The sequence below is a fragment of the Thermobia domestica genome, chromosome 15 (assembly GCF_964235325.1).
Source record: "Thermobia domestica chromosome 15, izTheDome1.hap1.1, whole genome shotgun sequence".
In the NCBI taxonomy this organism is placed as follows: Eukaryota; Metazoa; Arthropoda; class Insecta; order Zygentoma; family Lepismatidae; genus Thermobia; species Thermobia domestica.
Window position 1 is genome coordinate 194813061 of NC_137468.1, and position 26900 is coordinate 194839960.

Sequence of the window (26900 nt, forward strand, 5' to 3'; positions counted from 1 at the left end):
GGCACTTATGGCAAGGATACGTGTCTATGCACTCTTCACCAAATCTTGGATTTGTGTCTGTATCATATCCCATGAAGATTCAATGTGTGTCCTAAAAGTTCTGTCTATTATTCATTCCACGTAAGCTTATAGGCAATCAGAGCACACTCCCGTATGTTCTAAAAGTTCTGTCTACTGTTTATTCCAGGTAAGCTTATAGGTAATGAGAGCAAACCCCCATTTGCCCTAAAAGTTCTGTCTATTATTCATTCCATGTAAGCTCATAGGCAATCAGAACAAACTCCCGTATGTTTTAAAAGTTCTGTCTACTATTTGTTCCACGTAAGCTTATAGGCTATCAAAACAAACTCTCTTCCCCCTCTGTGATACTGCAAAGGATAAAAGCTAGTTTCTGATCCTATCAGGAGAGAAACTTATTAAAAAGGTAGGGAATCGTGTGAAATTTTAACATCCATCACTCTATTGCTCTTCTATTTTAGCCATTATCAACAAATAACAATAATAATAAATATTACTTCTTATCTTTAAAAGAAGTTTAATTCATTATTTACGTACTAAAGATTTTTGATTTAAATATATTACTTATAACAAATTGTAATATATATTCATTTGTCTCATATTTCACATTTAATCCTTTAACGCCTTGCTTTTAAAAATTTTTTTTAAAAAAATGTTTAATGCGAAAATATCAGTTTATTACAGGGACTTATGAGGCATTTTTAAAAATCATTTCAAGTTGAACTTTTATCATGTTGGCACTTTCATACTACCCATACAAATTGAATTTCCTTTCTAACTGTATGATAGATAAAAGTATCGTATGAATTCAGAATTGTCTTGTGAATTTCCAAATCCGTTATTGCATGCTGTTCCGATATTATCCCATAATTCTCGATCATTAAATAAGTAACAAATTTTTAATGACATTTTTAATTATGGACTCCACTAAAAGATGGGTACTTATCTCATTAACACAGATAATTGTAATAAAGATGCTATTAAATATATAGTCATTGTTATGGAAGTTATAACTGAATCTTTACACATACGTAGACGGACTCTATCTGTTGAAGCTTTGTGGTGGAAATGAAACACTGAATTCACGTTTATCAAACCACGGATAGCGTGGTGGGAAGAAAACGTGTTTTGGTCTTCTATCAGTTTATCTGAAACGAATGATAGCTGTATCTTGTAGTAAGGCTTAGAACTCTTTGATAACAATTCTCGTACTTAGTTCATCAAATTCATTATAACAACTATGATGGCTCAGTGATATAGCATTTTCCTTTTCCCAGTGGGTCCTGATTCGATTCCAGATCATGTCAGTTTGTGATGGTCAACACCATTTTCCTGACTTTTTTTCGGGGCTCTTCCATGTCCTGCCACATTATCATTTGATCATTTTTTTATAATCATTCACTTTAATTAATCAATCGTATCCTTTAATCTAAAGAGCATATTCTGTGAAACAGAGAATTTCATTTTTATTTTTCACAAAAATCATCAAAACACTCATTGCTATATAGAAAAATTTGTTACTGAAAAATATACATTTATTATTATTATTGTTAATAATAATAATAAATCATATACGAAAAAGGATCAGACACTAAGATTACAAGAACGATATTTCTGGTGTTTCCTCTATTATAGAGGAATGAGGAGTGTGCAAGTAAGTTTAATACATGGAGTTGGCAACTATGCAGAGTTTCAGCTATCCGCTACCTACGGCGCTAGCTGTAGGTAAACACCAAGGATGTTATAAATAGAGGATCTGCCCATATGTATCTTCATCCTATTAAATCGATGAAGCCAAAAAAACAACCGAGCATCGGCACGTCTGATTGGCTACTCTCGTTTCTGCCATCGTCTGATTGGCTACTTTCGTTTCCGCCATGATTGTTGGCTCAAAACATTGCGATCCTATTGGGCGGAGTGGACAGAGTAGGGGTGGCGAAACTGTGACGTATGGCTACAAGATTTTGTTGAAAGGGCAGATCCTCTATTTTATAAGATCCTTGGTAATCACATTCGTTTGGAAAACTGGTCTCGCGAAGAATTCCGATCAGTTATTCGATTTCTGTGGGCAAAACATGTAACTGCGGCTGAAATTCACCGGCAAACTGGTAGAGCTTTAGGGAGAGACTGCAATGTCTGCACGTTATCAACAGATTTGAAAACAGCTCCCTATATAGCCTGGACCTCGCTGTAAGCGACTTTCATCTGTTCCTGCACTTGAAAGAGCAACTATTGGACCGTTCCTTCGCTTCATACGATGAGATGAAACAGTTCGTGACAACGTTACTGAACACGCTTACTGGGGAGGGGGATGTTGAAACTCATCCCACGATGCGACAAGTGCTTAAACCGAAATGGAGACTATGTCGAAAAATAGCCTAATCTATGTACTACTATCTTTTGGTTGTATTGGTTGTATGCAAATAAAATATACATGTTGCACTGCAGCCTTTGTAACCTTACTTTCTCATTACCCCTATAATAATAATAATCATAATAATAATAATAATAATAATAATAATAATAATAATAATAATAATAATAATAATAATAATGATAATAATAATAATAATAATAATAATAAGAAGAAGAAGAAGAAGAAGAAGAAGAAGAAGAAGAGTGAAAAGCTGTATTTATTGATGCTGTATTTTGAGTTAGAAATGCTAGAACACAGTGTATATATATATATATATTGTCTGAAAAATTAGTTGCAATCTGTTAGTGAATGATGTGGTTGGGATATGAATAGCTTTTCATCGTTGGTGGTGAAGTTATATCAAAGGAAACAATATTGATTAAAATAAAAATTCAGTGATGTGAAAGAAAACGCTGTCATTTCCATACTTTGAGCAACACTAACACATGTCTTTCTGCGACAGAAAAATAACACAAATTCCTTCGCATATCCAATGAAGATGAAAGTTGTCTGTTGACTATCGACCGATGTGTGGGAGCAGAGTAAGTTGGCATTTGGGTTAGAATTATTTCTTTCAACAAGTGACTATTAAAGACAGTTTCTCTTGTCTATATATATAAAAATAAAAATCACTATGTTTGTGACTTCGTACCTCCTGAACCACCCGACCGATTTCGATCAAATTTTCAACATAGATGAGGCTCGTGCCTGGGATGGGTTTTATCATTTTACTTTTACAGTGCAACTTAGGGGAGAGGTAGATATACAGTATATAGTGCAAAAATGATCAAAAATGGCCGATATGAGTGTCGAATCTGTTGTTTTCGGAATCTTTAGGATGAACAGTGACATTTCCGATCCGGTGTCCGTTTTTTTAAATCCAAATTCAGCCTTGTAACTTGAGAGAGAGAGAGGGGGGGAGATGTATAAATATTATCAAAAAGGCTGTTATTAATGTCAAATCAATATTTTTCGGGGTCGCTAAGAGGAACAGTGACTTTCGATGCCGTTGAAGTCCAAATTCAACCTTTGTGTCCAAAATGAAACGTATTCTTTCCGTGCGAATGAAACGTATTCTTTCTGTTAGTCTCTTATAGTTATTGCTACAAATGAGTCAATATTGAAACTGAATATCGTATTTTGTTTTTACCAGTTCCGGCTTCACCAAAAGAATACGAACTGACTTGAGATCAAATCCATTCTTGGGATTCTTAATTCACATCACTAAACCGTTTGTTGCTTCTTCTAAACCTTTTCACTCTGTCGGAATCAATATTGGAATCGGAATCGGAATCTGAGCTGAAAAAGATTTCTGCCACTTCCGTTTGCAATAGATGAAACCTTTGCTTACGACACAGAATAAATCAAAAGCTCCATTTCCCACGATGTCCTGTCCTTTTCTTCTCTATTGAAATCAATATTCAAGATGGAAGTACAATACAACCAGAAAACTTATTGCCGCTCTGGAGCAATGATTAACAAAGAGCAATACAGTGGATGGTACGTAGCTTTAGCTTTCGGAGAAATCTCGATCAACATCCAATACCTTTTGCCAACATTCCAGCAAGTGCACCATACCCTAGTGATACAACTTAGCGGTTGTGGGTGCAAAGATGCTCGTGAGTGTGTTCCGCATGTCTAATTCATTTGCGAAGTATCTCCCACGGAAGTGGTTGTCGAGGTAATGAAATAGGTGGTAACATGTGGGCTCAATATCCAGTGAAGATGGTGCATGACACAGGTGTCTCCCAGCCAAGTTGCTGAAGAGTATCCCAGGTCCTCTTTGACACATGTTGCTTGACATTGTCTTGCAGAAACAGTACACCCTTGCGATTCACTAATGCCGGTTCCTTCTGCTGCAATGCACGGTGCACCCGTTGCAATTCCTGAGAGTAGAGGTCAGCAGTGATGGACTGACCAGGTGAGTAGGAGCTCGTAATGCACCACTTGCCTACAACTCCAGAGATCATAACCTTTTGTGGTTGAAGAGGTGGTCTTGAGGTATGAAGAACAGATTCACGTGGCGACAACCAAGGTCTAGTAAGCTTGGAGTGTCACGCGGCACCCACTTTTCGTCAACAGTGAGAAAGCAATCAAAGATAGGTGTGTCCAGGTGACGAATGAGCAAGAACAAACAGGCTGTCACTCGTTATATCTTGTTAACTGCAGACAATTTGTTGAGTACCCATCTGCTTAACTTGTATGACTTCCCTATCCCATGCAGATGCAGGTCTGTTTCAGTGGAAATATGGAACCTTTCTCCAATTTCATCAGTGTCCTTCTCAATGGCTCCTTTCAGAACCTTGTCGCCCAACACATGTGGTAGTCCAGTGAGGACTTCATTCGAAAGACTATATCCCGAAAGAAATTTCTGGAACCAATGCCTGGCGCTGCGTTTTTTTTTTTCATAGCATTCTCCCCAAATGTCTGGCATATGCTGCGACTTGATGCGGCAGTTGAGCGGCTCACTTTAAAGTCATACAACACACACACACACACACACACACACAGAGAGAGAGAGAGAGAGAGAGAGAGAGAGAGAGAGAGAAAAGAAGCTTCGAAACCTCCATTTGTGTTTAATACTAGACGAGTTATGACTGTTGTATTTGAGGAACGTGCCTGTATTACTGAAAATCCATGGTCAGACTAACTCCTGGTCGCTTGGAAAGCACGCGCATCATAAAGGTTGTCAAAAGTGAAAGTTGTTCATTAAAATAAGGCAGGTGTGTCCATTGAGAAGTTAAGCTTTCAAGTGAAAGTTGTATCATTAAAAATTGCAATTCAATTGAAAATTGTTTAAAATGGAAGACGGATCTTATTGCTTCCTAAATATGACACCCTCTTATTTTCTGACAAATGTAAGCTGTAGTCTTAGAAATTGTATTTTATAATGTGTTTGACAAAGGCAAAGATACTTTGCAGAAACTGTAACATTATTAATTAAATTGTATACGCGTTGGTCAAATTTTGTATTTCATTGAATATACTACTTAACCTGCATTTTACTCACTGATATAAATACTAGTCTCTTTGGGTCTGCAATACGACTGCAGTCTTTACATGTGCTACGTTACATCTGAACCGTACCATGAGTAGATATGAGTTTTCAGTAGGAGTAGAATAACATTTCGTCTCTTGTGTATTAGAAGGTGTTCTTAGTGTTTGTGTAGGAGTATTAAGGTTATGACCAGGGACAAAAAAAATTCCAGAGTGCCAGGTCACCATGACGACCGGAAATACGATTCTGAAACCTTGCTAAAGTACAATTAAAACAAGTGGGATAATGAAATGAAATCTTTTAGTTTAACGTCCCAAGATTATGTCCTTGAGGCTAAGGGAGACGGATGATTATGGCAAGTGAATGATGATGAAAGAATTGGTGGAATGAGAAAGTGGAAGGAAACGGAAGGATCCCCGAGAAAACCAACGAGCATGATATTGTCAAGCCCAAACTTACTTGACCGGGAATCGAACAAGGGACCATAGGTGAGCGCTCTACTACTGACCCACCGTGCCACCCTATATAGGATAATGTATCAAATTAGATTTGTATTATTATGGCACTTCATTCTCAGAATTGGTGCGTAGGTCAGAAGGAATTTTTTCTTCGAGTATTAGTTCTTAATTTTAAAACCAGTTCAAAAATACTTACAAAATCGAGTTGAATGCTCAGTGAGCAGACGAGAGATGTTACTTGGATAACGGCATTGTAAAATTGATATAAATATATCTGTGTAACTTGAAATACATAACATATACAGATTAATATGATAGTATCGTATATAGGGCATAAAATAAAGCTACGGAAAGGTTGGTTGCGGAAAACATGTCAAAAAATCATTTGTTAAAGTTTCTACATAATTAAAAACACCAGGGACCTTATGTGAAAGTAAACTGGTACGGTATTATATGACTTCACCTAAACATTGATAGAATATGTCGATTGCCGTAGAAGATTTAGTTTCTCTTGCCTGTGTGAAAATGTTCGAGAAAAGGATCGCTTTCGTAGTGCAGAAGTAGGAGAACTGTAGAACAGATTCAACTCACGGATTTCTTTGGTTTTCGGTCAATTTGTCCGTATTTTACACCTTTTCTAATTCCTCCAAAGCCGAATGATGAACGCTTAGTTTCTTTCCAACCTCTCGGGTCTGTTCTGCTTCTGGAATCAGCTTCAATTCGTAGCCTCCAAAAACCGAACGATTTTTTATCCTCAAAGCTAAATCACCACGGCAGAACTTTCAGAACCAACTCTCCATTGTATATTGCTTCACATTCTCTTAATTTGACCATCATTTTCAAATTGTTTGCATTTCTCTGTGTCCGAATTTAAATAGTTACACTGAAGTAAATTTTGTGAAAATGATGTTTTAGTTCCCTATCTTCTCAGGGACACGAGTGATTAAGACAAGTGAATGATGGCGGAAGAATTGGTGGAATGAAATGTGGGAGGAAAAGGGAGTACCCCGAGAAGAACTGCGGATACGAAATTGTCCATGACACAAAATTACTTGGCCGGGGCTTTCAGGCACGACATAACACGAATGTGTAGATATATTTCTACAAAGTACTAAATATAAGCTTACGAGTTATATTAACAAGGTATAAAGGCAGCATACTAGTTTATGGCCGATGATATGTGTTGAAGTAGATATGCCCGAATCCTTATTATTAATTTTGAGTGACGCAACCAAATAGGACACGGGGATATTCTCCAGTCCATTAGAATATTATATTTGTGTGTTTGGAAGTCTTCAGGGAAATTGCTACTTCATTTTGCGCCGCGCGAGTCATGCTTGATTTACACTCGTGCTGCCACTAGTTATACTAGTAAATTAATCGACGAAGATTGCTATTTGCCCTATTTCCAAAAGTCAAGTAAAGTAGAGTTCGACTATCTGGCTCAAAACTATTCGGCTTAGTTAAAAGAAAAACACAGAGAGAATAAATAAAATGAGGAAATAGAATGAGGAAAAGCTTAAAAGCTCTGGTTTCTTTTATTCAATGGTTTCTGCAATCAACTTAAATATCATTAAATTTATCTTAAAATGTGTATTTTTATTCTTGAACTTTTTTTTCTGTAATATTTGTTGGAAAGTTCCAGTAAAAAATATTTATTTATTTATTATTTAAATATTTATAAAGTACTAAGACAAAATGAAATGAAATCTTACAAGGCTAAAGAAGACGATGGTTAAAGCAAATGAATGATACTGGAATGACAATGTAGGAGGAAACGATACTACTCCGAGAAAACTCACGGACATGATGTTGTAAACCACAAACTTGCTTGGCCAGGGAACGAACCAGGAACAACACCACGCACCAGAGGTAAGCTCTTTATCTGTACTAAGAGGTCAGAAGATATTAATAGCAACGGAATTTGATATAGAAAGTATGTTCTGTATTTGATTTTGAGTTTTTAGTGTCCCTTTCAGCGGCGAGGTTGTATGAGACGTGGACCTAGAGCTTAAAGTGGAATCGGAGGCGCATGAGCTTTCGCCGAGTATCGAACCGGGATTTCCCACGTGAAAGACACGTATGCTAACCGCTTAGCTCCGAGGAGCTCAAAACTGTGTTTTTAATGGTATAGTTGAGGCAGTAAGTGAGTAATTATATTACTTCGGCTTATCCAGTTTCTTTTTGTTACCTGGCCTGCTCTTCCGGTACTTTAGGCCGGAAAATCGAGAGTCTACTGTATTTTCATTTACAGGGCAAGACGAGACGAGACGAGACGAGAAGAAGCTTGTTGATAATCGCGAAGAGACGAAAAATGCTTCTAGAATCAAGATGAGACGAGATTTCAAAAGATACGACACAAGACGAGAAAGCTTACTTCCCGGTTCGTGGGCAATGCTATTTATGTTCTTTTATGTGATTAATATACGTGTTAAGAAGCAAATTGCATCCATACTCGTTTGATTTATTCTAACAGTGATACATAGACTCCTACAATGACACACATAGTCTTAATAGGCGTATTTAGGGGGCTTCCGGGCTTAAGCCCCCCTCGAAATCTTTCTTACTATATTCAAGTATATGAAATATCTTGCAGAATTTTTACATTTTCAGGCAAAGCCCCCCCCGAAAGTTAGCAAAGCCCTCCCGAAACAAAATCGTAAATACGCCACTGAACACATATACTTCTAACAATGACACATACGAGGGGCGTCAAAAAGTTCCTGAAAATGTTGTTGTCACTCTTCATTACTACATTATAAGAACACTTTCACTTAAGGTCTTCACTACAGCGAAATTAATCTACCGCTAATTTTAGAGTCTTACTGTAATATCTTCAAAACAAATAAAAATATTCGAGAAACAGAAACGTAGTGAACTAAACAATACGATTTTGCATTTGATATCTTTACCACAATTTACCTATTTGCTTTTGGTATGCCGCTATTTACAGAACCCGCAAAAAAATATTACAGTTATTTACAGTTCCAAATCGAAAGCAGATAGATGAGTTGTGATAACGGTATTACATCATTCGTACACTACACTACTCGTACATTAAGGATGGGCACGAGCGAGTTTGAGTGAGTTTTCATTGAAGCTCGACTCGACTCGAAACAGATATCTTTGAGCTCGACTCGAGAACTCGGCTCGAAACATTTCCTTCAATTCGACTCGAATTTGACTCGAGTTGAAGAAAGTACTTGAAACTGCACACAGCATTTGGCTCGATTTGGCTCGTTTTGGCTCGACTCGAATTTGACTCGAGTTTCGAGTCGAGTCGAGCCAAAACGAGCCAAACGTTGTCTGCACTTTCAAGTACTTTCTTCAAGTATCCCACACAGACAATGTAATTATTATCAATAATACTTACTACTATTACAACTTTATTATTATTATTATTATTATTATTATTATTATTATTATTATTATTATTATTATTATTATTATTATTAAACCACCGTGCATAAACATGAAAGATAGGCGGTTTTTATCTGAATACTAAAAACTACTTGACTACTGACCTCGGTAGTCGTGAAATCTAGGAGGCAAGGACATCGTTCACGAGGCTCTGGGTTTCAGTTCTAAGGGAGTAAATATCTGGGCTCGAACCAAAAATCGTTTGAACTTACAGCACGCCGGCTAAACAAGTTCAAAACTGCTCGGCCCGGGTTTAGGGTTCTCAACGACTCGAGCAGCTCGGCTCATAGCTCATTCACTATCGAGTCGAACCAACAGCTCACCCAATCAAGCCGGCTCGAGCCGAAACAAACCGAGCTGATGGCTCACCACAACCGAGCCGGTTCGAGCCATGGCTCACCTAAGCCGAGTCAGTGCCTCATCTCAACCGAGCAGGCTCGAGCTATTCGCTCAGTTGAACTGAGATGAACCGGTTAACATCCCTACCCTGGTTGGGCTTCTGCTTCGGCTCAAAACTTCGACCGTGTTGGTCTCAGCCTTCGTGGTAAAAGCTACAGTAGGCCTACATACTTATATTGGTGCTCACGACATTTGAGGCTGTCTTGTTATAAATATCCACTGTCGTCTTGTTAATCGAGACGAGACGAAATGCGAGCAGCGTCCCCTCTGGTGAGCAACACTAAAAATATTCCACATTACTGCTTACATTTCTCATAGCTTTCGTTTTCCAATCTATTCAAGCCCTGATTTCAAAACGAGTTAAAACGAGCTAAAAGAGCGAGCCACAATGAAGGATGTAGGATTTAGATTTCTGGGCTGTCGGCATCTAAGGCCATTTAGCCCATCACGATTTGAGGGATGACGTCCCTCGGCGAGCACATAATCCGGGAAGAGGGAAGGAAGAAGGGATCGGGGAAGGATGGAGGACCTGGGACTTAGAAGTTAGGTACCACCCCGGCATTGCCTGGTGCAAATGAGAAAAACTAAGGAAAACCTCATTCAGGGTGGCTGGCCTGAAAAAGCTTGTTACACTTTTTCGACCGAGTTACCCCACCGGGAATCGAACCCGGGACCGCTCGCACCGCAGGCGAGAGCATTAGCGATTACGCTACGCGGGGCCACCCTTTATCCAGGGGCGGATCCAGGACCGACTTCTGGGGGGCGGTGGGTTGTCATACTGCTACTTTTAAGGGCTCCAAACTTTGGGATGGGTTTTATTTATATATATAAAATAAGAAAGTTTCCTCTTCTGGGGGAGCGATCGCCCCGATCGCTCCCCCCCTGGATTCGCCCCTGCTTTTATCAAACTCGACCCCAAAACTGTAACTCGGCTCGGAACTCGACTCGAGAAAATAACCTTTGACTCGACTCGAAGCTCGACTCGAATTCGCTTCGAGTTTCGAGTCGAGTTTTAGCTCAACTCATGCCCATCCGTATCGTGCACTGACTGTTGTGACCTATTTGCCCGTGAAATTCATGATTAGGCAACTTAAGGACTGTACTGTACAATACTTATTGTGATTAACCACAATACCAAACTACAACAACACTCCTGTTTTTGATTGTCCCACGTATACTACCATAACTGACACATATAATCCTAAAGGTTGATTCACACGTAGAGTGGCATATCAATGCAGCTCTCCTGCCATGCTCAGTCAGTGCCACGGTCGCGACCATTCCCATGGAACCATGCCGTGCCGTTCTGCTTTTTTATACTATTTCCTAAGATAGAATGCAAAGAGGGTTAAGCTCGTGCTGCTTTGTGTGCTCTGAAGACAGCCGAAGGATCATGGACTACGACACACGACTGGACTGGTTTCTCTTTAAGGCAGCCTATTGGGCCACGGCATAGGAACGGTACGTCATGCGTAAATTAAAAAAAAAAAAAAAAAAAAAACGATTTTTCAATCTGAAACACTGAAAATAAATTTCGTAGACCACAACACAGGATGGAAACGGCATACTATGCATGAATTAACCTTAACAGTACTTTATATACTACTTTAAACAAATATAAAACCAAATAACTAATTCACTTACAAGTTTAGAAAATATTTACTTATTTGTATGCTATATCTTACAATTGTACACCTAGTTGTTTGACTATGTAGTGCACATATTTACTTCTTGTTTTTCTCCTCTTTATTTTGGCAGATCGCGCTCACAGTAGAAGTTGGGAAGCTTCTGACAGCGCTGCAACAGGAAAGAGCAGAGATAGCGTATTACATATTTACTGACGGAAACAGGTATATATAAATTAACCTTGATTATTTTAACGTTAAAAGTCATTCTGAATTCAACTTCATTTTATAAAATATGGTAGTTGTTCTTATTTAATTTGTTAAGATTTATAAGTATACGAGAGTGATCAAAAAGTAAGGTTACCAAGCCTGCAGTGAAACATGTATATATTATTTCATACAACCAATACAGCCAACAGAAACTTGTATATACATTAGGTTATTTTTCGACATAGTCTTCATATCGGTTGAGGCACTTGTCGTATCCTGGAATGAGTTTGAAGATTACCTCATGGTAAAAAGCCCTGTTCTTGCGTGTTCAGACACGTTGTCACTTTCTGGTGCTGCAGAATATCGTGTACAATGTGATGAACGCTTCCGAACTACATTCCCAATTCTGCCGTCAGATGTCGTAACGTGATTCTCCTGTTATCTTGAATCAGCTCCTCCACACGAGCTTTGTTCAAATCTCTTGATAACGTGTTGTATCTGCCACTGTGCTCCTCGTCGGTGACGTTTTCTTTTCCAGCAGCAATTTTTCGTACCATTCTGCGCCATACTGACGAGACATTATAGTCTCCCCGTAAGCCTCTACTAGCTGCCGGTGACTTTCAGCCACGATTACATGCTTCAACTACAGAAATCGAATCACGAGACCAGTTTTCCAAACGAGTTTTTAGCTAGAACTAGCGCCCTAGATGCCTGAAGATCTGCACAGTTGCCAACTCAATGTATTAAAATTACCGCACACTCCTCATTCCACTATAAGAGACGAAGCTCCAAAAGTATCGGCCTTGTAACCTTAGTTTCCAAACCTCCCTCGTATATATACAAATGTTCAAGTAAAACTTCTTTTCTAAGCGAACTTTCGAAAAGTTGTTATTTGAAATTACTGGTTCTCAAGTCAAGTCACATCCATAATAAAAATTTAAAGTTTATCCTACAAGTTAAGTAAAGAAAGCATATCTAAGCTACTCGTTCTTCTTTGTAGCTTTCTGATACTACAGAGTACGACAAAAAGACCTTCCGTATTTGCAGAGGGCGCTACATGTTGTGGGTTACGGCGGCAGAGGAGGTATCAATCGAAAGAGGTGTACGTGTTATTTTCAGCAGTCACAATTACGTGGCGCGGTGAGGATCGTGCGTTTGTTGTGGAGGAGTATATTCGTAATGGTATTCCTGTGATTACCATTCAGCGGATATTTTGCATTCGGTTTGGACTTGGCCGACATAACTCTGTTCCGGATAGATAAAGTATTCAAGTTCGGGTATCAAATTTTGAAGCAACAGGTTCTCCACTGAGAAAAAAATCACCTGGCCGAACTTGGACCATAACAATACCAGAAAGTATGGCGCGTGTGAGAGCGTAAAAAGCGTTGAGCGCTTAAACATCTCGGCGTTGTAATGGCGTCCAAAGCGTTGAGCACCTTATTACGCCACACCATTGCAACTACTAACAACGGCATGTATTCCGCTATCGATCAATACCCCCTCCGCTGTCGTACTTCTACCACAACTCACTCAGCGCCTTCCCCAAATACAGGAGGTCTTTTTGCCGGACTCTATATGAAACTTTGTCCCTTAGCTTCTTTCGATAACATTTATTTCTTTTATATATGTAAGTTCCCACTGTATTATCCAAAAATTATAAAACTGATAAATTTTTAAAAAATAACTTTATATTCAACTTTCTGTTTAATCAATGGCGACGCCAGCTTTACTTGTTTGGAGGTAAAAAGAGGGGTAGGCACATTTTGGGCGGACAGCTATTTTCTTGTGTACCGAAAAAGATGGTTATGTTATTTGATCTAAATTCAAATACATCATGTCTGATTTGGCAGTATGAAGAGCAGGATTAGCTTCCGGCGGATATCCATCGCTTGTCCTCTCTCTTGCGTCGTCACCGTGTTTAACCCTTTACTTACCAAATTTAAATTTCCCGGTAAAGGCAGGTGTGTTAGATTCTACTTAAATGCTGTAACCTCACTATTTGTTAATATTATTTTAACGAAACCAAAAATAAATATTTCCAACTTACCTATCCATAAATATCATACAACTACAAAAAAATAAGTTATTAGCAACCCTAAGATATGAAACTCACACATTGATGTGCAGTTATATCCATCATTGGTATCCTTTGTTTATCTTTGTATGCGAATATATCTGCACTTGAAGGGTAAATGGTTAATCACCTCGAGAATCAAACCATTCTTGGGAAACACACGAAACTTAAAGTTTACTGTTATATGGACCGCTTAGATACCAAATGGTCTAACTCCAAAACCAAAATTTTCCTCGAGTGAAATTTTACATTTAATATCTCATGAATGTTTTGTATTTCTATTTATGTTGGGGGAAATTGGATGGCACAGTTGGAGAGAGCTTTCACTAATTCCTGGTTCGATCCCTGAACAAGTAAGTTTGTGGTGGACAACATCGCGTCCGTGAGTTTCTCGGGATATTTTTGCTTCCTCCCACATTGTCATTCGACCAGTTCTTCCATAACCATGCACTTGCTTTAATCATCCGTCTCCCTTAGCCTAAAGAGTATAATCGTGGGACGTTAAACTAAAAGATTTCATTTTTTCATTATTGTTACGTTGCCAACGGACACCGTAACTGTGCACATTTCCACTGCTTTCTCCAATGTCCAAAACAAACTGTCTGATTTCCAAGTCTCATACGCACAAGCCGTGTTTCCTTGCCATGTTTCCGTGATATTATATGGCGCAGTCGTTGAGATCCGGCATATTGATATGTAGTGCCTTCATGGGGCCATCGAGTCAATATTTGCTATACTGTAAGCGCAATACGTGCCATACTGACATCGATGTCGTGGGAGATTAAATTATACTCGGGATAAGCCATTATTCGTCCATGATCAAAGGCAGAAACCTGATGGAAGCATCGCCACATCCGACGAGAAGGAACCTTTTGAAAATATACACACTTACATCACACCAACCTTCATTCTTTCAGTGAACTATGGTTCTCTGATCGGTTTCTGCTGACTGTCACTAGATGGCCTATACGGCGCCTCTACCGCTTCACCATGCTGTCACTAAACCAATTGTTCGTCTTTTACAAATTTGAAGTTCCTCCGATGTTTCCTTCTTCGTGTCGCATTTTTAATGACTAACAATATATAATGGAAAACTTTGTATAAATATTACACATCAGTCGTGTTCATTAGGGGATATTCCGTGATTTAATCCCCCTTTCAACAAGATATTATGAGAAACCTGAAACGGCAATAACTTGGGACGTCGACTATGTACTAACTTCTAACAATGGATTAATTTTATCCTTTACTCTTGATGGACTTTATCCCTTAATGATGAATTTATTTGCTAGCCTTGTTAGAAAGCACGGTCCTAGTTTCATTACATTAAATACCTTTGAAATCTTGTTATGGAACAGACAAACAGAGGGACACAAGCTGACAAATGCCGGTTGAGACGAACGATAGAAGCTCGCCTACGCTATCTTCAATTACTATTTTATATAACCATAGTTTTTTAAATGAATAATATTTGAATATTAAGGAAGATAATATTAAGTTGGAAGATAAACTACGAAGTTCAGATTTTTTTTTCTCCATTGTTTCTGACCTGTTTCGCAACAAGTAAAGCCGTATTTACGTAACTTGGTTTAATTATGTTCTTCAAAAGCTTAATTAATAGATAGTTCCTTCCAATTAAAGGAACATATTACTCCAAGTTCTTGTCATTCTTAATCATCAGAATATTAGCTTCCTTACTTTGTTAGTCCTTATTTCTTTATGGAAACAATATTAATCTCTGAAACCTCTCAAAACTTTCTATTACGCAAACACAATTACCTTTCATAAACATACAGTATCTTGACTTGAGGAGACACAATTTAGAAATTCCATGAAATGGTAACTAACAGAAGCCATAGTATTTTGATGCTTCAATAGGTTGTATTCTTTCCTTTTCTATGTCACTCATATTACATTCAAGGAAGTAAATGAAGAATTCGTCTATTGTCAAGATGCTTAAAACAGAACCCAGAACATAAAGCTTCGTGGTGTTTAGGCTATCGGTGTCATACAATCGTGTCACAATATACAGGAATATTACAACCCTAGTAGCAGAGACAACTTGCAAACCGCTTGCTGTAAGCTTGCATCCAGCTTGATTGGAAAGAGTGCAAGCATACCGCAAGTTGGATTCCAGTAACGAAGTTACATGGGGACAACCTTGCATTAAGTGTTCCATTCAAGCTTGACGCAAGCGTTTTACGCTGGCGACAAGTCAATAGCTAATGAACGGCCAGTGATACAAAGGATCTGAACTATCCCTTGCAACTATCGTTTGCAAGTATAACAAAATACAGATTGTATGAAAGTACGCGTTGAAAGGGCAAGCGTAGAAAATCAAAAGCCAATCACGCAGCAACTGGCCAAAAAATTTCTTGCTATTTGGGGTATGATCAGTGGAATATTTAGGGGGAGGGCTTCCGGGCGTAAGCCCCCCGAAATCTTACTATAGTAACTACAGTAAAGTATATGAGATATTTTGCAGAATTTTCACATTTTCAGGCAAAGCCCCTCCCGAAAGTTAGCAAAGTCCCCCCCCCCAAGGAAACAAAATCGTAAATACGCCACTGGGTATGATTGACCCTATTTCAGAAATTCACTGAAGCTTTATTATTGAATATACTGTCACAACATTTTGCAGACGTATTGAAACAATCAAAAAGGTTTTTAGTGACACATTACCAGTGCTCTGTATGTGCTCCCCTTACCATTCGGCAAATATCAAGTCGACAAACAAGTTCTTTCCACACTTGGTGCAACACCCTCCTTTCAATCCGTTGGAAAACACTGTCAATGCGAACGCTGAAAACACTCTCAGTTCTGTTAGGTTTGTTGGCAGTAGGGATGCGCACGAGACGAATCGAGATATAATTTTGCTCATAAAATTCGAATCGAGACAAAACTCTTCCAATAGAGAAATATACATTTTTCGAGTCGAGACATCAGTTTTACAGCACATTTTCGAGACGAGACAGCCTCAAATCTTGTCTCCTGCGCATCCCTAGTTGGTAGAGGAGGCGTAAACACTGTATCTTTCACACAACTCCACACAAAAAATCGCATGGAGTTAGGTCCGGAGACCATATGCGGCAAGAATTGGCAGGCAGTTAGTTTATCGTTGTTAACTTCGTTCGGAAGCATCGTTGAACCATTAGGAAAAACTGATGTAAATGAAACTCGAGCACAACATGAGTTTTCTTCGCGCCTATCGCTATCTTGAATAAAGACTCACTGCTGCGCTCTCGTGACAAAAATCAGAAGAGAACCTGCAACACAAAAAATCTTTTTAGATTTTTAATACGTTTGCTAAGTTTTGTGACAATATGTCCAACAGTAAAACTACAATAAATTTATGAAATCGGGCCAATAAGGATAGCGCTATTTGTACTTTGCCAGTTATTGAGTGATTTTTTTGATGGACTGTTTCACAAAAAAATTAACAATATTATTGCTTGGGAAGCCGCGACAGTTCAGTGGTAGAGCGGTCACCTCTAGCATGTAGGACTCCTGGTTCGGTCTCAGCTTAAGCCAAATGGGCTTTGTGGTGGACAAAGACTTTGTGCGTGAGTGACTTTCCCATAGATTCTCCGGTTTTCCTCCGAATTTCATCTTTCCCTCATTATCGTGCATCTTATTAACACCGTCTTTCTTAGCCTCATTTCATTTTCGTGGGGCGTAAAGCTAAAATAATAAGTTAGTTAATCCCTTTCAATCTCTGAAGCTATATTGAACGTACAACTGCAGTTTAAGGTGGAATCTGAACCACCGACGTTCTCGCTGGGAATCGAATCTGGGATCCAGTGTATAAATGACGCTCGTGCTTATAAGCAGACTATCATGGTGGGCTAAGTATATCAAGATAGTCACCAAACTCTATCATATTTTCTGTCTTATTTTTTTGTAAATAAATCAATCTTCCGGAGTGAGGAATTTCTTGATTCGATGAAGCTTTTCTTTCTTTCCTACCCTAAGCATTTTTTTTTTCATTTACTTGTATTTTCCTCTTATATCTTGCGTTACTTGGCGCATCTACCTATTATTTCAATCTGTCCTCCCTTTAGGTATTTTTCATTCCACCGTTTGGCCTACAGTCAATAGCATGATTTCACCGTGTCTCATAATTGTGTCCAATCATCCTCTTCTCCTTTCCAAATATGTTTCAGTATACATCTCTTCTCTCTTACCGTTTTTAATACTCTTCCATTTGATACCTCATCTATCATCCAATTTTTTATTATTCTTCTGTAGCAGTGGCGCATCCACGAGGGGTGGGTGAGGGGTTCGGACCCATCCCGAAACTTCCTAACTCGACTATCATTTGTATACTTTTTTAACATAGCTACACTTTGTTTAATAGAGAAATTATTGATGTATTCTAAAGATTTTTGATTTTACACCTCATGTGTACTATTCCTTTTCTTATAGAAATAATCTAGATTCTAAACAGTTTCTGAGAATATAGGTGGCAGTAATTAGCAATTGCTTATACTCTTTTCGGATGTAGAATAACAAGATTTAATACTACAGATGTGCTCCCAAAAAAATTTTGTAACCCTCCCAACAAAAGAATTCTTGGTGCGCGTCTGTTCTGTAGTATCCATTTCATTGGTTTCAATTCTTTGGCTTTCTTCTTCTCCTACAGTTGACATGAATTAAATTGCATTTGCCTTCATAGTTTTACTTCCATAATCTTGACCAAAGGTCCAACTGGCATGCATAGATATTCTATACTTGAGCACAGGTATGTAATATTTCAACTTAATTATGTGTGCTACAAAGATAAACAAGAACAAAAGTAAAAGGAAGTTTTGACACGAACTGTATACTAGTAGGAAACACTGCAGCGGATCAAAATACAATTGTGTATAGGGATACCATATTCTGAAATGTCCAAATATGGCTACCTTTCTACCTAGTTAACTAGTTACACAAACATTAACATTAACCTACTGTCTTTATGTAACTGATATGCTGAAAGCGTATATCCCAATAAGCATAATAATAAGAAAAAAAATGGTGTATACACGTTTGATCATTTCAATATGACAAAATGCTCACAAAACACTAGTATAAGCAAAAGTTCCACCATGGCTCAGTGGTAGAACGTTCCTCTCTGGTGCGCGAAGCACGTGGTTGGAACTCACCTTGTGCCAGATGAGCTATGGCGACAAGGATCTTATAAAATAGAAGATCTGCCCTTAGAACAAAATCTTGAAGCCATACGTCACAGTTTCGCCACCCCTACTCTGCTCACTCCGCCCAATAGGATCGCACTGTTTTGATCCAACAATCATGGCAGAAACGGAAGTAGCCAATCAGACGATGGCAGAAACGAGAGTAGCCAATCAGACTTGTCGATGCTCGGTTGCTTTTTGGCTTCACCGATTTAATAGGATGAAGATACATATGGGCAGATCCTCTATTTATAACATCCTTGTATGGCAACACCGTATTGGACAAATATCGTATCCGTGGATTTTCTCGGGGTTTTCCCGTTTTCATCTCACTTTGTTCTTGCACCATTTGTTATCATCATCACCGTCTTAGCCTCGGAGCATAATTGTGGGACGTTAAACTAAAGAAAGCAAAGTTAAGTATAATTGAGGGACGTCAAATTTTAGAAAAATATAAAGAAGTTTAGCATAATTGTGGGACGTTAAACTAAAAGAAACATAACAAAGTTTAGCATAATTCTGGGACGTTAAATTTAAAAAAGGATAGCAAAGTTTAACATAATTGTGAGACGTTAAATTAAAAATGTGAACGCGGCATTGAACCTCCGGGTTCCATAGGCCATAGAGAGAGACAGAGACTTAAATTTAAAAAAAGCAAATTTTGGCTTAATTGTGGGATGTTAAATTTTTAAAAAAGCAAAGTTCACCGCAAACGTGGTACGTTAAATAAAAGAAAGCATCGCAAAGTTCAGCAAAATTGTGAGTTATTAAACTTTAAAACGCATGGAAAAGATTTTCATAACTCTGGGGCGTTAAACTAAACAAAAGCATAGCAAAGTTTAGCATATTTGTGAGGCGTTAAACTTAAAAAAAAAAAAAAAAACAGTAAAGTTTAGCATAATTGTGGGACGTTAAACTTTAAAAAATCACAGAAAAGTTCAGAATGAAGACCAGGAAGCATAGATACGAAATAATAGAAAATAAAGCGGACGCGACATGCCACGACAGCGATTGTCATGTCAAGATATCCAACCTCTATATTTCTCATTGAGCACTGTTACCAACGATAGACTATACTAAGAATACAATACACTTGTGCTTAGAAAAGTTCTTTTTACTATGAGAAAAGTTTGAAGAATGAATGCAAACCAATTTTTTTTTTACTCTCAAAATGCGGACTCTCCCCACAAATGTTGATGTAGGCCTACAGTAACCCTAATTAAATAGTATTTCGAGATTATTTAGAGGCCATGAGGACTCTAGACCTTGTCTTTGGTTTTCAGTACTCAGAATTGTTTGTTCTGTTACATCTAAATAGTAATTGTGAACTGTATTTCTTTCACTTCACCCTTCTGTAATCGCAAATTTGATTTTAGCTGCAGTTGACAACAGTAGGTTGTAGTAGTAGGGGCCTACGTTCGCCCGAATGACTCATCCTCACTCTCTTTTATGACCAGGATTTTTGAAATTTATTCCCTTTTAGTGCTTTGGTACCTCGATTCTGATTGGTTGAGAGAGGTCACGTGACTTTAGGCCCCGCCCATGCGGGAAATTCAAATTTTCAGGTCACGTGGTATGACGTCATGAGTCACCCCGCGGGGGAAATCCCTCATTCTCTTTTATGACCAAGATTTTTGAAAATTGTTACCTTTTACGGGTAAGATGAGTGCTTTGATACCTCATTCTGATTGGTTGACAGCTATCACATGATCTTAGACCCTGCGATATTTGAAAATTCGTTCCCTTTTACGGGTAAGATGAATGCTTTGGTACCACGATGCTGATTGGCTGATAGATGTCACGTGATCTTAAGCCCTGGGACTTTTCAAATTTGTTCCCTTTTTACAGGTAAGATGAGTGGTTTGGTACCTCGATTGTGATTGGCTGATAGAGGTCACGTGATCTTAGGTCCTAGGATTTTTGAAAATCGTCCCCTTTTTACAGATATTTTCTCTGATGAGTACTTTGGTACCACGATACTGATTAGCTGATAGAGGTCACATGATTTCAGACCCACCATACGGTGAACAGATTACATGGAAATCCCTCACTCATTTGTTTCCGTTTACAGGTAAGATGAGTGCTTTGGTACCTCGATTTTGATTGGTGGATAGAAGTTACATGATCTTAGCCCCCCCCCCCACAATCCATGAGGAAAATTCAATTTTTGTTTAGGTTACGTGATATGACGGCGATCCATCCTAGACCGGGATTTTAGAATTTTGTTCCCTTTTCATGATTATCCTTAAAGTTCCCATGGAGGGTTCAACCTTCTCCTTAAATAACCCTTTTTTTTGGTATCATGATACTGTGCTGAAGTTTACATTAAATATTATCATTCTCTTTGACAGATAAGATGATTACCAGCTTTCTTACCCTGATGGAGAGACATATGTTTACGTATGGAGATCCTGTCCTTGAATTAGTAGCCTATGTCTCTGAAAGTAACAATGGTGAAAGAGGGGTCCATCCTTGTCGCTTGTAGATTTCTTATAACACATTGTTGTGAGTTTAAGCGATTTATTGCTCAGTAAGCGCTTCATTAATGGAAACAGTGTTGCCAGATTTTTTCTTACTTAACTGCTCCGATTCTTTTCGAAAACGGTTCCGCAGAGTACAAGAAATTTTAAACTAAAAATTTTTCGAACTAAAAAAAATTTCAAAACTAAAAATTTTTCGAACTAAAAAAATTTGTAACTAAAAATTTTTCGAACAAAAAAATTGAAACAAAAAACTTTCGAAATAAATTTTCAAATCAAAAAATTTTCTAACTAAAAAAATTTAAAAATTTTCGAACCCCAAAAAATTTCGAACTAAAAAAATTAAAAAAATTTCGAACGAAAAAAATATTTTAAACTAAAAACTTTCGAACTAAATTTTCAAATCAAAAATTTTCGAACTAAATTTTCAAATCAAAAAATTTTCGAACTAAAAAATTTAAAAAAATTTTCGAATCAATTTTTAAAAACAAGTTTCAAACTAAAAAATTTAAACCACATCTAAAAATTTTCAAATCAAAATTTTTTTCGAACTAATTAAAAATCAAATTTTGGACACTAAATTTTCAAATCAATTTTTCGAACAAAATCATGTAAACCAAATCTTGGATATATTTCACACCTTAAATTTTCAAGATTACCATGATTTGGAAACATGTGTTCAGGGTTTCAAGAAATAATAAAACACATTTTTTTTTCAACTTGTATTTTAACGAAAGGTATGTGCTTTTCTCATACAAGTTTATAAACATAATAAATACAGGATCTAGTTAATGAATATTTTGGACGTCATCATCATCTTCGAATCCTGTAGACGTATCCTGTAAAGAAAAAGAAGAAACGACGGATTACTTTATGAATTTCTTTTTTCCTGAAACAATAAAAACGAGTCAATATTGATAAGAGAGAAAAAAAAAATCTTACTCGTAAATGATGGATCTGTTTTGTTCCATCTTCCTCCTCGGGAACCAGCATTTCTTCCACTAATGGTGGTGTTGGTGATTTATGAACTCTTCTGGGTACTGCATTTTCTTGGTGTTGCTCCTTTATGGTCAAGGGTCCTCCTTGGATACGAGATGACTACATTTGTTCCACTGATGGTGTTGGTGGTTTATGAACTCTTCTGGGTACTTCGTTTTTTTTCTTGGTGTTACTGCTTTATGGTCAAGGAGGGGAAAAAAAGGGAAAAGGAAAAAAGAAATGGCGGCCTTATTGGGTGTTTATAGTTTTTTCTTCATCTTCTTCTTTTTCCAGTTCCAACTTCTGTTTTTTAACGTACCTGTACGGAACCGTATCATAAGAATTGAGTTCTTTAAATCGACGTTTTGTGTACTGGATGCTGTACATTTTTCTTCTTTGCGTGTGACGATGGTATGGTCTTTGGTCCTGCATATCTTATGGGGGATGGTAATAGTGACTTGTCCACGGCATTGATTTGTAATCATTTCTTTTAGCGTGTTGAAATTTAATTGCTGTCCTGCATTGTAATTTAATGTAAATCCTCTAATTTTACATATGTAGCTGGTGACGTTGGTGTCCGGATTGTATATTTCTAAGCTGTAATTTTTCGGTCCTCCACTGACAAATGTCTTGATGTACGCTCGTTGGCCATAAGACTCCATCTCATCCAATAAGCATCCCAAGTACGTTGAAGGTTCAATGGTTGGCTCTCCGGGCTTTTCTGTAAAAATCACAGAATCCGTGTCGAAATATAAAACACGTTCCTGCAACATTTCCAGGTACTTGTACAGTTCCAGACGTGCCTGACATGTTGTAAATGCACCTAACACGACATTGGTGTTTCGGTTTTGAACAGGCACCTGTTCATTGTACTCCCAGAACGCATACAACATCGTATCATTGATGGGTACAATTTGATGGAGTTTAATGTCGGGGGAAGTGAGTTTTTCATAAAATTCTTCCGGCCGATCAATAATTGTGGTCTGGCTAAAGTTTGTACGCTGGCCAAGTTTTCCCCATAGAGCGTTAACACAAAGCTTAGATAAACTTCTTCGTGCAAGATTATTTTCAATTTTGGTCGGATCCAATGCAATACCTTCACGCTCCAGGACGGTTTGTATAAATTTTGATTTGTCTTCTTCGGTCACACAGGAACTGGGCCAGCCAGAAGCTTCCATTTTCGATTTCAAAAACGTATTGATGTATTCCGTGAACAAGCCACCTGTTTTCGTGATGGGGTCATATTGTTCAATGTCATAATCCCAAATTTCAAAGATTTCCACCGGTTGATATCCTAATTCTATTGCCTTCTGTATTTCATATGATACCCATGTTCCAGTGAGGCATCGCTCCTGATCGTTGTGTGTACACGTTGCTGTAGGGTCTGGGTTCATTTCTTCGGCACACGCAGCACACAGTGGAAACAGTAGTTTCTTGTTGCATCGGTAAGGCAGGAGACCATGATAAAGATGGCGACTTGGCAATATCGTCATTTTGATCAGACCATTGACTTTATTTATTGATGGTATATTTTCATCACCCTGTAGATAAATTCTAGGATGGCCTACAGGGTATTTAGCACACTTATTTATGTAAGGATAAAGTGAAACAATATCGAAATATTTTATTACTTCTCCTGCTTTTTCGTCGACTTGGTGGTACAATTTCACACAATTGGTCCTTCCTCCAAAAAAGCTATCTCTTGGATTTAATGGTCTACGGTTCATGTACGGATGATTTTTCAGATACGTCGCCATTGCTGGATTTTGTTTCAAGAACTGTTTAAATTCGCACTCCCACATTTCATGTACAATGTACCCCAATTCACGCAGTCTTGCATTTTTGCGTTGCGTTCGTTCATAACGGAATTCCATGGTGTCTTCTGGATTGCCGTAGATGGGCTGATCACGGCCTGTAGTAATACATACTTTACACCCGTGATAAAAGCAGCCGGCATGCTCGTAGATGTGCTCCTCTAACGTCTCAGGATCTTGGTAGTAGCCATCAACATGGAATCCCGCAATAAACACTTCTTTTTGTCGGGCCGCATGTAAGATTTGTTTTCCTTCGGTTTTTTCAATGTAGGCCAGCCATTGCATTGCAGCGATCGATTGGGTACTTCTCCATCGATAGCCATGTGCCGGTAGAATTCCAATGGTGTTGGGTTTGAGAAAATTCCGGCGGAATACTAAATTAGAAGCACTTGCAATCGTGATCGTCTCCAAGAAGGGATTCACTTTGGTTTCTGCTTCAAATGACGTCATAAACGAAACACAGGCTTGTCGCAGTACATTGACATCTTGAATACAATAATTGATAATTTCTTTCTGGAAATCAAACGTATCATTGCGATGATCGTTATACCACTGCATGAACTTGTTCCTGTCTTCGACGGCCATTTCATTTGCACCATAATACTTCGTTTCTGGAAGTGGTCCAATATACGATTGATTTTCTTTGGTGTTGAAGAAATGCGGGAAGTAGCCTTTGGTTGCTGGTAAATTGAACGCTTTTGACAATTTGCTTAATGCCATAGGTAGGAAGTTCAAGGAGTCAATGAACGTCAGATTATTCAACGTTAAACTCAATATCTTGGTCCCATTTAATATAACGTCAGGTCTCCATTGGCATTGTTCTACCATGGTCTTTAGAATAAAATGTCCATCGTAGCCCTTCGAGTTATGAGCGAGACAGAAAATTCTATTTATATTGGGACGACGTTCCCACAAGTACTGAAGAAAATCGTAAACTGGATTGTCCCCCTGGAAAATATGCTGGCGCTGACCACACGTACTGCAAGACTGCTGGATATTATCGTTTTCAACACATGCATAACATACTTGTTGTGCAACCAATAAATTCGGTACGTGTACATACATATTATCGCCAATATTCGTGTCTTGCATAGATTCTATATCGTAGAAAATCAATAAGGCTTTCTTTGCGTGCATGAGTGAAGGAACACCAGGTTTCAAGCATTGTCGATCAGGAAGCATAAAACATTGATGTGATCCCGGAACAATCTTTTTACAAACATTACAAAAAATCTCATTACAATCATGAATGCGTTGTCCACTTCGCACAAAAGAATAAACTCTGTAGCATTTAGTACATTGCTTCACCATTTTGCATACAGGTTCCCCTTGATGATATATTGTATTCCGATGATTGTTAAAACATTCTTCGCCATAAAATTGACGATTGCAGTCGTTGCACAATATCGGCGTTTGATTCTTGTCGCATAGAGGTCTCTGTAAGCATTTGGAGCATGTTACAGGACAATTTTTCACATGTCTGTTACGATGATCATACTTTTTATGGCACGCTTCACAGTAGAAATTGGTTGCAAAACAAGCAGTTAAAGATTGGATGATGTCAAAATGGCCAGCCAAACAAATCAAATTTATGGGAGTGCGATTTTCATCGTTGGGCCCCTCGTACATGATGTCATGGCCTGAGAAACTAGTATACACAGTAATTTTATATTCTTTGAGGTATGACTGGAATTGTCGAATTTCATTTACACTGGCACCATGATCCAAATTGACTCCTGCATTTGCACATAGCGCATCGACTTCTTGGTCCACAACATATTTCGATTGGCGTTGATACTGCTTATAACGTTGCACATCTACATTCTTGTATGCCTTCAGGCCAATAGCAATAACAAGGGCGTACGCCAAACACCTTGAATCTTGATTTTGTACACGTACAATCCCTCGCTTGCTTCGTAACAATTCTTCGTTTTGAAGCACTCCTTGCCGCAAACCGCCATAGCCACGTGGTATATCCACACGATGAAAATGAACGGTGAATGGCTCGTGCAGGAGAAATGAATTGTTACTTTGTAAAACTCTTTCGAACGAGGCCCACATTGTTTCCAGTGTCATGTTTCGGACTTGGCGAAAACTCACCCAAAATGGTTTATTGGTATTGCGTGGTGATATTACCGATAAACCAACCATCGCCTCATCGTCGACATTGGCTAATAAATGGTCCAGCATTGCTTGGAAACTGTTATGTACGTATTGGATAATATCGGTTCCTACGGGTGGTGCGTTAAATTGTACTTCCAACATTCTGCCCTCAATGCTAAATCGTCTATAATGACGAGTGATTTCATTACGAACAGTAAAACCCGATTCGGCCATGGTTAAAAATGAAAACAAACAAACAGGTACAATTACGATAAAATATGTAATGGGAAAAAAGGAATTGAGCAGAGTGAATTTACTACAAAAGAAAAGAAGAAAGAAAAATCTTAATCACCTGATAAACATGAAATCATAACATTCATGATAAATTCTTAACTAAGTAATTCATGTAAAGGTCATGAGTTTGATTCCCTGGCGGTGGCGTTCAGGATCTCACTATTAAAGCACACGTACTAGAAATCAATTTTTTTTTTAAATAATTATGTTACTGAAATGAGTGTTTTATTGCTGTCAAACTCGAGACCATTGCATCAGCATATAACTGACCTACCGTTCTATAGTGATAAAAAGAATGCATGAAATGAATGAATGTTTCATCAGTACTGAGATGTGACAAAGTACGCGTAAGCATTTTTTCCACTCACAACGACCTTTAAATGATGCGTTTGCAAGTTGAAGAGATTCATCAAACATTAACGTTACGCATACGTAATTG

General features: G+C 38.2%; 1 protein-coding gene across 2 annotated transcripts in view; it reads left to right on the forward strand.

Moving 5' to 3' along the window:
• The window catches only part of LOC145671668 (uncharacterized), a 1096828-nt gene that overhangs the window by 651445 nt on the left and 418483 nt on the right, over positions 1-26900 (forward strand). For both annotated transcript variants that reach the window (XR_014128525.1, XM_081740866.1), the window contains exon 3: positions 11468-11559. Coding sequence is in view for 1 of the 2 variants with exons in the window: in XM_081740866.1 (XP_081596992.1) it covers positions 11468-11559 (92 nt within the window). In the remaining variant the exon portion in view is untranslated. The remainder of the gene's footprint in view (positions 1-11467; positions 11560-26900) is intronic.